The sequence below is a fragment of the Budorcas taxicolor genome, chromosome X (genome assembly GCF_023091745.1).
Source record: "Budorcas taxicolor isolate Tak-1 chromosome X, Takin1.1, whole genome shotgun sequence".
Taxonomy (NCBI): Eukaryota; Metazoa; Chordata; class Mammalia; order Artiodactyla; family Bovidae; genus Budorcas; species Budorcas taxicolor.
In genome coordinates, this window is record NC_068935.1 from 88,972,221 (window position 1) to 88,986,301 (window position 14,081).

Here is a 14,081-nt window from a genome sequence, read left to right on the forward strand (position 1 = left end):
TTTCAGAGAAACAAAAACAATCTTAAGACAAACAAAAAAATCAGAATAAAGTTTGTGAAGTTCACTCCCTTGGCCATCTGGTGCCTCAAGGTGAGTCGTCCTGCAAATCTCTCTTCCCAGTTACAGCCCCGGCGGCCCCCACCCCCTACCCTCACCCCTACTCGGGGGTGGCTTGCTCAGGGGGGTTCTGGAAGGCTCGGGAGAGCACCTCTCCCCTGTCCTCAGCTGCAACTTGGCTTCCAGCAGACCACAGCCTCCTAAAACAAACAAACTCTGGCGGCAGCGGCGGCAGCTCCAGCACAGCTGCGCTCCATGGCGCAAAAGTTTCCTCCACGCTCCTCAACGTGCAGGAAATCTCGCCGGCGCTGGGGCAGGACTCCGGTGGGAGGGAAAGGCCGAGCCCAAGCCGCAACGCCCCACCGGCTGAATGGATGTGCGCGCGTCCGGCCGTGGGAAGTGAGGCTGACGAAAGCCACCGACGCCTCATCTCCGTTCCCACACCGGACCCTCGCCCAGCAATCTGCCCAGGCGGGATGGCCCGGCGGTCGATCCAGGAGCAGACACCGCAAAGAAAGCTGCCAAGCCGCCTTGCCTGTCCCTTCAGCCCCTCGCTGTGCCACAAGGGCGCGGGAACTTCCAAGGAGCAACTCCCAACAGCTACCACTTCCTCCAGCTCCAACGGAGGGGAGCAAGCCGCCAGACGTTGGGGAGCAGAAGCGGCCCTCGAGCCCTCTCGGGGGTGTCTGCGCGCGGGACTCTAGCCCCGAACCGGCCGCACTCTCATCCCGCGCTCCCGCCACCCCGAAGGAGTGTCTGCGCCGGGGCTGGTGGCCAGACCCCCAGTGCAGCTAATGCTCCATGGTGGGGGGAGACGGGGGGAGCGGGCTTTCATCCCCAGCTGCAGCCAAGTTTCAAAGTTGGTCTGAGGGCCGCGTCCCGCGGCAGCCTGAACACCCGCTCGCCCATTCAAAGTTGGGCACTGCTCAGACAGAGCAGCCAGTTCTTACCTTAGACACCGTGAGCGGTTCGCAATGTTCCAGACCCCCCTTAAGGGTGAAGCCCCAGGGCGCCCCCCCTTGCAGCTGCACAGGGACGTACTGGAAGGACCCAGGCCGGTTCTCCATCCTCCGCTCGGCTCAGGCGCGGCGGGACTCCTTTTCTGCGGGGGCTACGTTGCCTCCGCCCCCAGCGGCTCCGCCACCATCGCCCTCCAGCGCTACGCCACCCCTCACCGCCCTGCTCCGCCTACTCCCCTGGCTGGAGACGCTCGGGCAGAGAGCGAGCGCAAGGAGGAAATGACACGGAGCTGGAGAGAGGGGGAGGGGGGGGGAGGAGAAGGAGGAAAAAAGAAAAGAAAAGGAGAGGCGGAGGGAAAGTGCGTAATGGACAAGAAAACGGAGCAATGGGGAGGGTCAGTCAGTGGGACCTCGCCTATAAGAGCACAGGGGAGTGGGAGTGAGGCGAGGCTTCACATCAATTGTTACATTGTTTCATTCAAGCAGCTTCCCCCCCACCCGGCCCCCCCCCCACCCCGCGTTGGTCCTCCTCCTTACTGCCGAGTTCCCCGCCCCTCCAGCCAGCCAAGGCCAGGGGAGGTGAAAGTCGTTAGTGTGGATGGCCCGCGTGGCTGAGTGGGCTGAAATGCTGGTTTCCCGATTAGCGCGTTCATATTTCTCTGACTGCCTTTTTCTTCTGAAGGCCCCGAGAACCGGGTCCTGGGAGGGTTACAAAGCTGCTAATTTGTGGATCTTGCCTAGAGGGATGGAAAGTCAAGCAAGCACGCCAGGGAACACAGTGGGGCTGTGTGAGTAGGCTGCTCTGTGTGTGCGAGCTAGGTGTGTGGGGTCATTATGAAACATTGCCCTGGAGCATAGTTTAAATAAAGAAGCACTTTGAGGATGCCCCCTGCCCAGGCTCAGCCGCACCCTGGCTCAGCGCTGGCGTTTATGGTTTATGGGTAGCACTGTGCTTGTGTATATTCCAGTCATCTGGAGTTTCTGGCACAGCCTTGCACTTGCCCCACTGAGATGACCAAGCCAGGAATCAGCAAACTTTATGACTAGCAGTATTGTTTTCACTTCTAAAGAAACCTACAGGAAAGAGCATCCATTGATAAGCTGGTCAATTAACAATGTTGTTCCTTTTGTAAGAATTGGCTTTTAGACAACGGCCAGAACATCTCTGCTCATCTGTTCATGCTTGAGGCTGTAGTGTCTGAGCCGAGCTTTTAGAACTGACCAAACAAATATCCACACTAGTAGTCTCCACAATATTTGAATTTATTATCAGATCTTGGGCTGATTTCTCAGTCTTCACCTGGACACAGTTACCACCCCTCTCTGAGACGTTTTCTCGGAAGCCACATTCAGGCAGTGAGTTTTTAAAGAGCTTCACAGTAGCAAGGAAAGTTTTGACAACTCAGTCATGACTCCATAGGACCCTGCAAGGTTCTTGCTTGTTCAGTCTCTTGATGCCTTCTTATGCACTTTCTCCTTTTTCATCAAGAACACACACCATGACACCCTTCCTTCCACAGTCAGCTTTCTGCAGACAAGGTTGTCACTCTTTGCTTGCATTTCCTCACCTGTCACAGCCTCCTCAACACACTTCAGCCTGTGTGTGCCCCTTCAGGCCACTGAAATTTCTCTCACAGGCTCTCCTCCCTCCCCCAATCGTTTCTTCTTTGCCTCCTGGACTGTCTTCATTATATGATGCTGACCTGACTTTTCTTTAATAAAACTGCAGTTTTTGATATTTATAACCTGCTTTTGAAAAGTCCTTAGATGTGTATAACTGATTCACTTTGCTGTACAGCAGAAACTAACACGACATTGTAAATCAACAATACTCCAATAATTAAAAAAAATAATCTTTAAAGATGATTCACATGGGGAACCACCTTCAATCTTTAAGATTTTTAGACCTGCAAAAATCATTTCAATCAAGTTCACTTTTTTTTTTTTTTGGTTTGCATTTCTTCCACTAGAAAACAGAAAATTTTAGAAAATGGCAGCTGGGTTTGTTGATTCTTGATCACATGTCAGCCTATGACATAACACTCATTTGCTCTGTTCCACCTTGCAACTGAGCTTTTTTCCCTTCTTTTTAAGACTTCTATCTCCATGATTGTCACTTGATTAGAACTTAGCATGTTTTAGCATATTGAAATCCATAAATTTCAGTTCACAGGGTCTGTAGTTATCGCTCAAGGTCTACTAGAATTATGTGTCTAGACTAAAAGAAAGAAGATTAGGAAGCAGGAGACACACATCTGAGCCCTGGCCTTGTCACTAACTAGATGGGTCATCTTAGGCAAATCACTGAACTGTTTTCAGTCTCATTTTATTCATCTGTAAACATCAACTAATAAGTCCTGATCTCCATTCCTCCCAGGTCTATTGAAGACTAAAATGAAATAATACATATGAAAACACTTTGGCAAGGAAAGAGTCAAAATCCTCACAACGTTATTATGAAAGCAAGCACTGAGCTAGCCTTTAACCAGTCTATCTTCATTGCAAGGCTTACTCCATACTGTCTTGCAGCACTCTTCAGTTTATCCTTTCCATTATTACAGCAAAAGAACATAAATTATCTATCCCTGGTGAAAAATATCACATAAGTAGCCATTTTGAACATCAGATGGACAGATAATCTTCTTTACTAATAAAAATCACTGCTAGGACTTCCCTGGTGGTACAGTGGATAAGAATCTGCCTGCCAATGCAGGAGACACTGGTTCAATCACTGGTCTGGGAAGATTCCATATGAGACTGCAGAGCAATTAAGCCCCCGAGCCACAACTGCTGAGCCCAGGTGCTGCAACTACTGAAGCCCATGCACCTAACAGCTTATGCTCCACGACAAGAGAAGCCACCACAATGAGAAGCCCATGCACTGCAATGAAGAGCAGCCCCTGCTCACCACAACTAGAGAAGCCTGTGCACAGCGACAAAGACCCATTGCAACCAAAAATAAATAAATAAAGTATATTTTAAAAATCACTGCTAGTAGCCGGGATCTCATTCTTTCCACGGTTTGTGGGAGCATGATTATGTAGTGGAAAGGATACTGGGTAGAATGTGAGATGCCTGGATTTTAAGCTGGTTCTGCCATTAAATTGCTGTATGATATTAAGCAGATGACTGCCTCTCTCTATAAATGGAAAAGATTGTGCTACTTGATTTCTTAAGTTCCTCTACAGTTTTAAAAATTCTGGGATTACTTCCTGGCAAGTGGTTAAACATGTGCAAACGAAGCCTTAATGATGGAGATGAACCATGTGAAAATAAAGCAATGAAGAGACCAGGGGTGTATTTCTCTGTGTGTGTCTGTGTGCGATGCAGTCAATGGACAGATAATAAATTCACTCTAAAATACATTAAATTGCCTTTGGGTAAAAACATAGAAAGTCCAGTTTGTTTGTTTTTGGTTGTTTAGTCGCTAAGTCATGTCCAACTCTTTTGTGACCCCATGGACTCTAGCCGACCAGGCTCCTTTGTCCATGGGATTTCCCAAGCAAGAATACTGGAGTGAGCTGCCATTTCCTTGTCTAGGGGATCTTCGTGACCCAGGGATTGAACACATGTCTCCTGCATTGGTAGGTAGATTCTTTACTGCTGAGCCATCAGGGAAGCCTGGAAAGTCCAGCAGGCAGGTAGAAATAGGAAACCACATATCAAGCGAGGAAGAGTGATTGATAAAACACACTTGGATTATGGTTGAAGCCATTTGGAGTAGATAATCTCATGCAGGGATATATGGTAGGAATGATAGAATGATAGGAAAAGGAAGATTAAGATGAAATCTTGGATTATGGTATTTTAAAAATCATTCTAGTATTTAAAAGTCAAGAAGGATCACAAAGGATCTAAAAAGAAGCAGACAGGGGAGGTGGGCAAAAGTCTTTCAGCAGAAACAAGAGAGAGAAGTTTTTTAAAAAATCCTCACAAGAGTCTTTTCTTCTTTAGAAATCTGTTGACCAATTTATCTTTTTGGAAGGAAGGAGATTGAAATAGCAATTATTCTCTGAACTTTTTTTACTTTTTAGCTCAATTTGAATGCAACTTTCCTCAAAGCAGTGCCTCTAGCTCCTTTCTAAATTAAGGATTCTTTTGAGAGTCTAGGGAAAGCTATGCAGGATCTTCTCTAGAAATTCCTGGAAATGTATACACGATCATCCCATGTTGTATACAGTTCGTGCTAAGGCTTATAGACCCTAGCTTCAGAATCCTTGCTCTAGTAAAAGATCAGATTTTTTTCTGTTGTGTCAAAAGCACAGATGAAGTCTACCCTCTAAACAAAATTTTAAGTGTACAGTAAAGTATCATTTACATGCACAATGTTGTACAGCAGATTTCTAGAATATTTTCATCTTGCATGACTGAAACTTTGGACCCAATGAACAGTAGTATCCATTCCCGCCTCTTAGCCCTCGGCAACCATTTTACTCTGATTCTATGAACTTGACTGTTTTAGATTTTTCATATAAGTGGAGTCATGAAGTAGCTGTCCTTTAGTGATGAGCGTATTTCACTTAGCAAAGTTGTCAATGTCTATTCACGTTGTAGTATGACAGTATTTCCTTTTCAAAGACTGAATAATATTCCATTGTTTATATATATTCATATATCTCACATCTTCTTTATCCATTCATTGCTCAATGGGCATTTAGGTGTTTCCACCTCTTGGCTCTTGTGAATAATGATGCAATGAAATTGGGAGTGCAAACATCTTTTCAAGATCCTGATTTAAATTCTTCTGGATAAATACCCAGTTGTAGGATTCTAGATCAAATGGTTGTTCTATTTTTAAGTTTTTGAAGAACTTCTATACTGTATTCCATGCTGGCTGCACTGTTTTACATTCACACCAACAATGTACAATGATTCCAATTTTTCAACCCCCTTGCCAACAATGGTTAATATGATTTTTAAAAAATAATGGCCATTCTAACAGGTGTGGTGTGAAAAGCATTGCATTTCCCTGATGATTAGTGAGCTGTGCTTTTCATAAACCTGTTGGACATTTGTATATATTCTTTGGAAAAATTAAAATCCTTTACCCATTTTTAATCTAGTTATTTGCTTTTTCTTTTTTCTTTTTCTTCTTTGCTACTGAGTTGTATAATTTCCTTATAGATTTTGAATATTAACTCCTTATCAGATATATGATTTTCAAACATTTCCTCCCATTCTATAGGTTACCTTGTCTACAGTATTTGTTGGTTTTTTTGTTTGTTTTGCTTTCTGTACAGAAGTTTTTTAGTTTGATGTAGTCCCATATAATTATTTTTGCTTCTGCTTCCTATGCTTTTGGTGTCATGTCCAAGAAATTGTTGCCAAGACCAACATCATGAAAATTTTCCCTATGTTTTCTTCTCTTAGTTTTACAATTTCAGGTCTTATATTTAAGTCTTTAATCCATTTTGAGTTAATTTTTGTGAATGGCATAAGGTAGGGGTACAGATTCATTCTTTTGCATGTGGATATCCAGTCTTCCCAATGTCATTTGTTGAAGAAATTATCCTTTGCCCATTGGATGTTCTCATTTCCCTTGTCAAATATTGGTTGAAAGTCTATGCAGGAGTTTATTTATGGGCTCTCTATTTACTTCCACTGGTTTATGTGTCTGTTTTTTATGCTAGTATCCTATTGTTTTGATTACTATGACTTTCCAGGTGGCAATAGTGGTAAAGAACCTTCTTGCCAATGCAGGAGATGTAAGAGACTTTGGTTCAATCCCTGGGTCAGAAAGATCCCCTGGAGAAGGGCATGGGTAACCCACTCCAGTATTCTTTCCTGGAGAATCCCATATACAGAAGAGCCTGGTGGGCTACAGTCCATAAGGTCATAAAGAGTTGGACATGACTGAAGCGACTTAGCACAGCACACAGCACCTATCTTTGTAATATATTTTGAAATCAGGAACTATAGTGCTTCTAGCTTTGTTCTTCTTTCCCAAGATTGCTTTAACTATCTGGGGTATTTTGTGGTTCCATACCAATTTTAGGATTTCTTTTCTATTTTTTGAAAAATGCCATTGGAATTTTGGTAGGGATTGTATTCAGTCTACAATGTCATCTGATCATAACAGTTCTTTTAAAGAGCTTACATATTCACTAAAACAATGTTTCAACAGAAAACTTAGTATTCATTCATGCTAAGTCTCTTCAGTCATGCCCGACTTTGTGGCTCCACAGACTGTAGTTCATCAGGCTTCTCTGTCCATGGGATTCTCCAGGCAAGCGCACTCATGTGGGTTGCCTTGCCTTCCTCGAGGGGATCTTCCTGATCCAGGGATTGAACCCAAGTCTCTTACATCTCCTACATTGGGAGACGGGTTCTTTACCCGCCAATTTACCTTACATTCAGAAAACAATCGCTAACTGCTAGGTACCATTCAACATAGTTTTTCATACATTTTTGGCAAAGACTACAAAGACCCTGCAAAGTAGGTTTTAGTAACTGTTTTACAGGTGAGGAAACTAAGACAAGAAGTGGTAAAACCAGGATTTCAAGGCAGGGAGGCTGGAGAAGTATCCTATGATAACTTTATTAATAGTGTCTCTGTCATATTCTCCTCTTCTGCAGGTGAGGGAATGGTTTGGAATCTTCCATTCTGCTCTCTTCATATTTCCCTTTGGAAGTGCTTCTGTTAGAATAACTTTCTTGGCCTCTTTCCCCACCTTTGGGTGAGTTGTCAATTCTGTTGAGCTAAGTGAAGAGGGTATAAAGAAGTCTATTATGGATGTTGACATATTCCCAGGTTCTCCAATCAGCTTTTAACAGTAGTAAACAGATATTTTAAATCTCTGCCTCTCTGCTTCCTGTATCTCTCAACTGGTTCTAAACTTGAGTGTGGATGAGAGTGTTAATATTCACCACTACCCCCCAAATATACCTACTCAACTCATTTTATGCAATTTGTGTGTCTTGGGTCAGTTAGCTAGCTATTTCATGTTCTCTTCTGAATGTCTATATGGACCTGTTTCTGAATGCAGCTCAGATTGCCTAGGTGCCTCAGGCAAGAGTACTGGAGTAGGGTGCCATTGCCTTCTCCACATATATATAGCATGAAAGGTATGTGGGTGTTAGGCCCAAGTTCCATGTAGCCCTCAAGGGAGATCATATCTGAGTATGTGCAGGGAAGAAAGAGAGGGAGAGAGAATGAAGATGTGTTCATTGAACATGGCTTTGAGTGCCACCTTCCTATGGTGATCATAATGGTCCTTGAAGCAGGCTCTACCTTCTCCCATAGAAGCAGGCTCTACCTCAAAAGACTACTTAATTCCATTTTTTCCCATTTCCTTCTGTTCTGGAGTCACAGACTTCCTACTTCCTGTCTGTGTGCTAGCAGTCACTATTTCAGAAACCCTTTCTGTGCTGGCTCACAGACTTCTGGAAGATTATTTACAGACTAGGGAAGCTCATGGCACCCCACTCCAGTACTCTTGCCTGCAAAATCCCATGGACGGAGGAGCCTGGTGGGCTGCAGTCCATGGGGTCGCAAAGAGTCGGACACAACTGAGCGACTTCACTTTCATTTTTCACTTTCATGGATTGGAGAAGGAAACGGCAACCCACTCCAGTGTTCTTGCCTAGAGAATCCCAGGGACGACGGAGCCTGGTGGGCTGCTGTCTATGGGGTCGCACAGAGTCAGACACGACTGATGAGACTTAGCAGCAGCAGCAGCAGGAAAGCTCCCATTTCTCATAGGCAAATGATCCTAATAGAGAAATCAAACCTGTGTTTTGTGATTGCTATCTAGTGTACTATGGCACATATTTCTAAGATACCCAGCACATTTTATCATCATCTTTTTAATTTCATCACTCCATTGGGAAAAATAAGGTAAGAGTCAAAATTAGAGTCACATTCTTTACAGGTGAAACCAAAGGCAGAATAGATTCCTTTTTTACTAATCCTCTATCCATGCTTCCTTGGAAAAAAATTATTGGTGGGCCCAGAATATTCTTGGGCTAGTTGACTCACAGGCAAAGGGGGACTTGGAGCATTTTTTAATGAAACAAGACTATTTCATAAATGATATCAAAACGTGTTCATTTTTAATCTCATCAATTGTATCTATTGGACTATTCTACTTTGATTTATAAAGCCCTTTCTTCATTTATCCCCACCCTGCCCAACAATGACCTTGGCTCTTTTAACTGTTTCTCACAGAGGAGCATTGTTGGAAAAGGGTGTTTGTTATGAGCAGTGTGCTCTCTTGACAAAACTCTGTTAGCCTTTGCCCTACTTCATTTTGTACTCCAAGGCCAAGCTTGCCTGTTATTCTGAGTATCTCTTGACTTCCTACTTTTGCATTCTAATTCCCTGTGAAGAAAAGGACATCTTTTTTTGGTGTTCATTCTAGACGATTTTGTAGGTCTTCATAGAACCAATCAACTTCAGCTTCTTCAGTATCAGAGATTGGGACATAGACTTGGATTACTGTGATGTTAAATGGTTTGCCCTGGAAACGAATCGAGAACATTTTGTTGTTTTTGAGATTGCACCCAAAGCATTGCATTTCAGACTCTTGTTTACTATGAGGGCTACTCCATTTCTTCTAAGGGATTCTTGCCCACAGTAGTAGAAATAATGGTCATCTGAATTAAATTTGCCCATTCTTGTCCATTTTATTTCACTAATTCCTAAGATGTTGATGTTCAATCTTTCTAATCTCCTGCTCGACCACATCCAATTTACCTTGATTCATGAGTGATGTCATTGGTAAAGAATCCACCTACCAAGGCAGGGATGTGTGTTCGATCCCTGGGTTGGAAAGATACCCTGGAGTAGAAAATGGCACCCCTCTCCAGTATTCTTGCATGGAAAATTGCATGGGCAGAGGAGCCTGGTGGGCTAGAGTCAGACACAACTGGGTGACTGAGCACACACATGGACCCAACACTCCAGGTTCCTATGCAATATTGTTCCTTAAAGCATCAGACTTTACTTTCATCACCAGACACAACCACAGCTGAGCACTGTTCCCACTTTGGCCCAGTCGCTTCCTTCTTACTGGAGCTATTAGTAATTGCCCTCTGATCTTTCCCAGTAGCATATTGGTCACCTTCTGATCTGGGGGCAGGGGTGGGGGCTCATCTTCCAGCATCATATCTTTGCCTTTTCATACTGCCCATGGGGTGCTCCAGGCAGGAATACTGGAGTAGGTTGCCATTTCCTTCTCTACTGGACCATGTTTTATCAGAATTATTTACTATAACCTGTCTGTCTTGGGTGGCTCTGCATGACATGGTTCATAGCTTCACTGAATTATACAAGCCTCTTCACCATGACAAACTATGGAAAATTCTTAAAGAGACTGGAATATCAGACTACCTTACCTGTCTCCTGAGAAACCTGTATGTGGGACAAGAAACAACAGTTAGAACTGGACATGGAACAGTAGACTGGTTCAAAATTGGGAAAGAAGTCTGTAAGGCTGTATAATGTCACCCTGCTTATTTACCTTATATGCAGAGTACATCATATAAATGTTGGGCTGGATGAATCACAAGCTGGAATCAAGATTGCCAGGAGATTTGCCGGTTAATCTAAATGCCCTACAATCTAATAACAATGTGTGGGACACAAAATTTTAAATGTATTTGTGTAGGATATAAGATTAATATAAATTAATATAATAGAAATCTATTATATTTAAATTATTAATGATATCATTCAAGATACTCCTATTATTATTTTTTCTGCACTTGATAAAATATTCTCAGAGAAATGTTAATATGTCTCATTATGATTATGTATATCTTTCTTTTCCCTTATATTTCTTTTGATTTTTGTTTTATGCATCTTTGTTTCTTTGTGGTTAGGTGTCTAATGGTTTATGATGTCTATCTTTGTGAACTGTACCTTTTATCATTAAAAACATTCATCTTTGTTTTTTTTTTTAAAGTTTGCTAGGAGAAATATCAAAAACCTCAGATATGCAGATGATACCACCCTTATGGTAGAAAGTGAAGAGGAATTAAAGAGCCTCTTGATGACAATTAAAGAGGAAAGTGAAAAAGTTGGCTTGAAACTCAGCATTCAAAAAACTAAGATCATGGCATCTTGTCCCATCACTTCATGGCAAATAGAAGGGGAAAAAGTTAAAACAGTGACAAATTTTATTTTCCTGGGCTCCTAAATCACTGCAGATAGAGTGACTACAGCTATGAAATTAAAAGATGCTTTCTCCTTGGAAGGAAAGCTATGACAAACCTAGACAGTGTATTGAAAAGCAAAAACATCACTTTGCTGACAAAGGTCCATATAGTCAATGCTATGGTTTTCCCAGTAGTCGTGTATAGATGTGAAAGTTGGTCCATAAAGAAGGCTGAGGGCCAAAGAATTGATGTTTTCAACTGTGGTGCTGGAGAAGACTCTTTAGAGTCCCCTGGACAGCAAGGAGATCAATCCAGTCAATCCTAAAGGAAATCAAGCCTGAATATTCATTGGAAGGACTGATGCTGAAGCTCCAATACTTTGGCCTGATGTGAAGAACTGACTCATTGGGAAAAACCCTGATGCTGGGAAAGACTGAAGGCAGAAGGAGAAGGGGTTGCAGAGGATGAGATGGTTAGATAGCATTATGGACTCAATAGACATGAATTTGAGCAAACCCTGGGAGATAGTAGAGGACAGAGGAGCCTGGAGTGCTACAGTCTATGGGGTTTCAAAGAGTTGGACTTGACTTAGCAACTGAACAACAACACCACCACCACAGAGAAGAGATCTATGGCAATGATAATTATTATCAGAGAGGGGGAAAAAGTCTAATGTGGCTGCTATTATTCATATACAGATTACATGAAAATGATGGCAAGATCCTCCCTCCAGTATACATCGAATAGTGTATATGTTATGTGGGGTGGGGGGAGAGGAATGGGACGTGAGGGTTGCAACAAAGGACAAAAAGAGTTTGATTCCTGGGGAATTTTGCCTAGGGCTAGGGGAAGACATTATGATAGAGGCCTGTTTTAAGCTATTATAATATTAGCATACAAAATACTGTAGCTAAGTCACTACTTTTGTTAAATAAATGCTGGTGAGTACATGCCTCCGGAGAAATATATTTCGGTTTCTCCTTGGGTAACTTTATTAAAAAAAATCCTTCTATTGCCATTTGGTTCAACCCATGCTTTTACCCATTTAGAAACATACCAATTATGTCATGGAATCTAAGTATCTTGACTTCATGTTCTGTTTGAGGCTATAGATTTAGAATTTCTTTGTTTTTGAGCTGACAAATCTAGACAGTTTGTGAGTGTGTGTGTGTGTATGTGTGTGTGTGTGTGTGTGTGTGTGTGTGTGTGTGTGTGTGTGTGTATACCAGGCTGCTATCTGCTGTGGTTGGTGTTCTCTGGGAAGGCTTGTTGGAGCAGGAGTTGGTTTGTTTGTGTTCTAAGCTCACAGTAATGTCAGCCCAACTGGAAACCTTCAATTTGCCCTTGGGGAAATCAGTCATCTAGTACAGGTTCAGCTGAGCTGTGATAGATGTTTACTGTTGCTCTACAGAAGTTTTAGCCAGGGATTGACTCCATATCAAGGATATGAAAATCAGATGAATGCTCAGATCCAAAATGTGGGCTTGAAGATGGCCTCTTTTTGGTACCCAGCTTGGACAGAGTCCAAGGCATGCTTTGAGCTGTTTGTTAACCATTTGATTCTAGTTCTCAAATGCTGTTTTCTGTGAGCCATTCGTTACTCCTTAGTCATCAATAAAATAAAATTTTGGTGCATATCAAACTCTTATCTTAATTACTTCAGCCACTGGAAAGAAAAAAAGTCACTCATACACATATATACAAATTCCAGCCTTTTTACTTTTGAATAGTTTCCATCATTTTACCCTCCTATAGTAACAGAGAAAGTATACCAATGCAATGGGCATTTGGGCAAAACAAAACCCCCACTATGGTCTTGATGAAGTTCTGGGGAAGTATACATACAGTTAACAGTCAAAATATAGATATAGATATCCTTCTTTTCTTTGATAGATTATTTTTACTCTAAAGTAAGTAGAAATGAATGCTATCTATTAAATATTGGCTAAAGAGGAAACTGTTTTGCTTTAACTTAAATTTAGAATGACCTAGCACAAAGAGGAAAGAATAACCAGTTGCCTTTGTCCACAAGTATCAGATGGACTTCAGAAAAAATATGACTTTATCCAAATATTTTCTTTGGAAAGGTTGTCCCAGGCATGTGTATGTATGCCTAGATGTATATACATCCACCCTTTTACCTATATAGATACATGAACAAAGCCACACATAAGGAATCGTGTTCAAATTTGGGAATGCCTAGCTCCTTTCTCTCAGAGTCTGGCAACTCAAATTGCTAAAGAAAGGAATTCCTAAATTCTGGAACAACTGTCAGGAACCTGAAAATTACCTGATGTTCTAATATTGGGGGAATTTTCAGTGTGTTTTCTTTCACTGGTTTCAATTAAACTTCAGAAACCTGGATAGCATACTTCTCCCTTTTTCTTCCCAACCACTGACATCCACTCAACCATCAAGATCTGTCATTTATAGTCCTAAAATTGTTATCATATCTATCTACTTCTCTCCATGCCCACTGGCACTCCATCATCATCTTATACCTAGACCATTAGAATAGATTCCTAACTGGGCTCCCTGATGCAGTTCTACCCAGATGCCTTGAACTGATTCTCTGCTTTGCAAGACTTTGTAACCAGGATACTCTTTCTAAAACACAAACTGTATGTAACACCTCTGTTCATTTTTTTTCAATGACTCTCCATTGTTTACAGAATAAAATCTAAGTCCCTTGACTAAGATCCTTCTTTTGTGGCTCCTGACTACATACTGCTCTCCCCTCTGCCACCCAAAACTCTCTGCCAACCTCCCTACACAACACACACTTAGACCTCTAGAAGTACCAAATTATGGGCAGTCACCCTAAGCACAATCTGTTCTCTCGTACCTCTAGGCCTTTTCACAAACTTTTTTCCTGCCTGGAATACCCTCCACTCTATCCTTGCACATCTGGCAAACCTCTACTACCACTTCAAGTCAGTTCAAAGGTCACACTGGTAGAAGAAATCT

The 14,081-nt window shown here is 42.3% G+C and overlaps 1 protein-coding gene across 1 annotated transcript in view; it reads right to left on the reverse strand.

Annotated features, from left to right (window-relative positions):
* Nucleotides 1-1,124, reverse strand: part of SHROOM4 (shroom family member 4) — a 253,160-nt gene extending 252,036 nt beyond the window's left edge. Inside the window, exon 1 of the mRNA XM_052663021.1 lies at nt 1,008-1,124. Within this exon, the coding sequence (XP_052518981.1) occupies nt 1,008-1,124 (117 nt within the window). The remainder of the gene's footprint in view (nt 1-1,007) is intronic.
* Between the last annotated feature and the right edge of the window lie 12,957 nt (nt 1,125-14,081).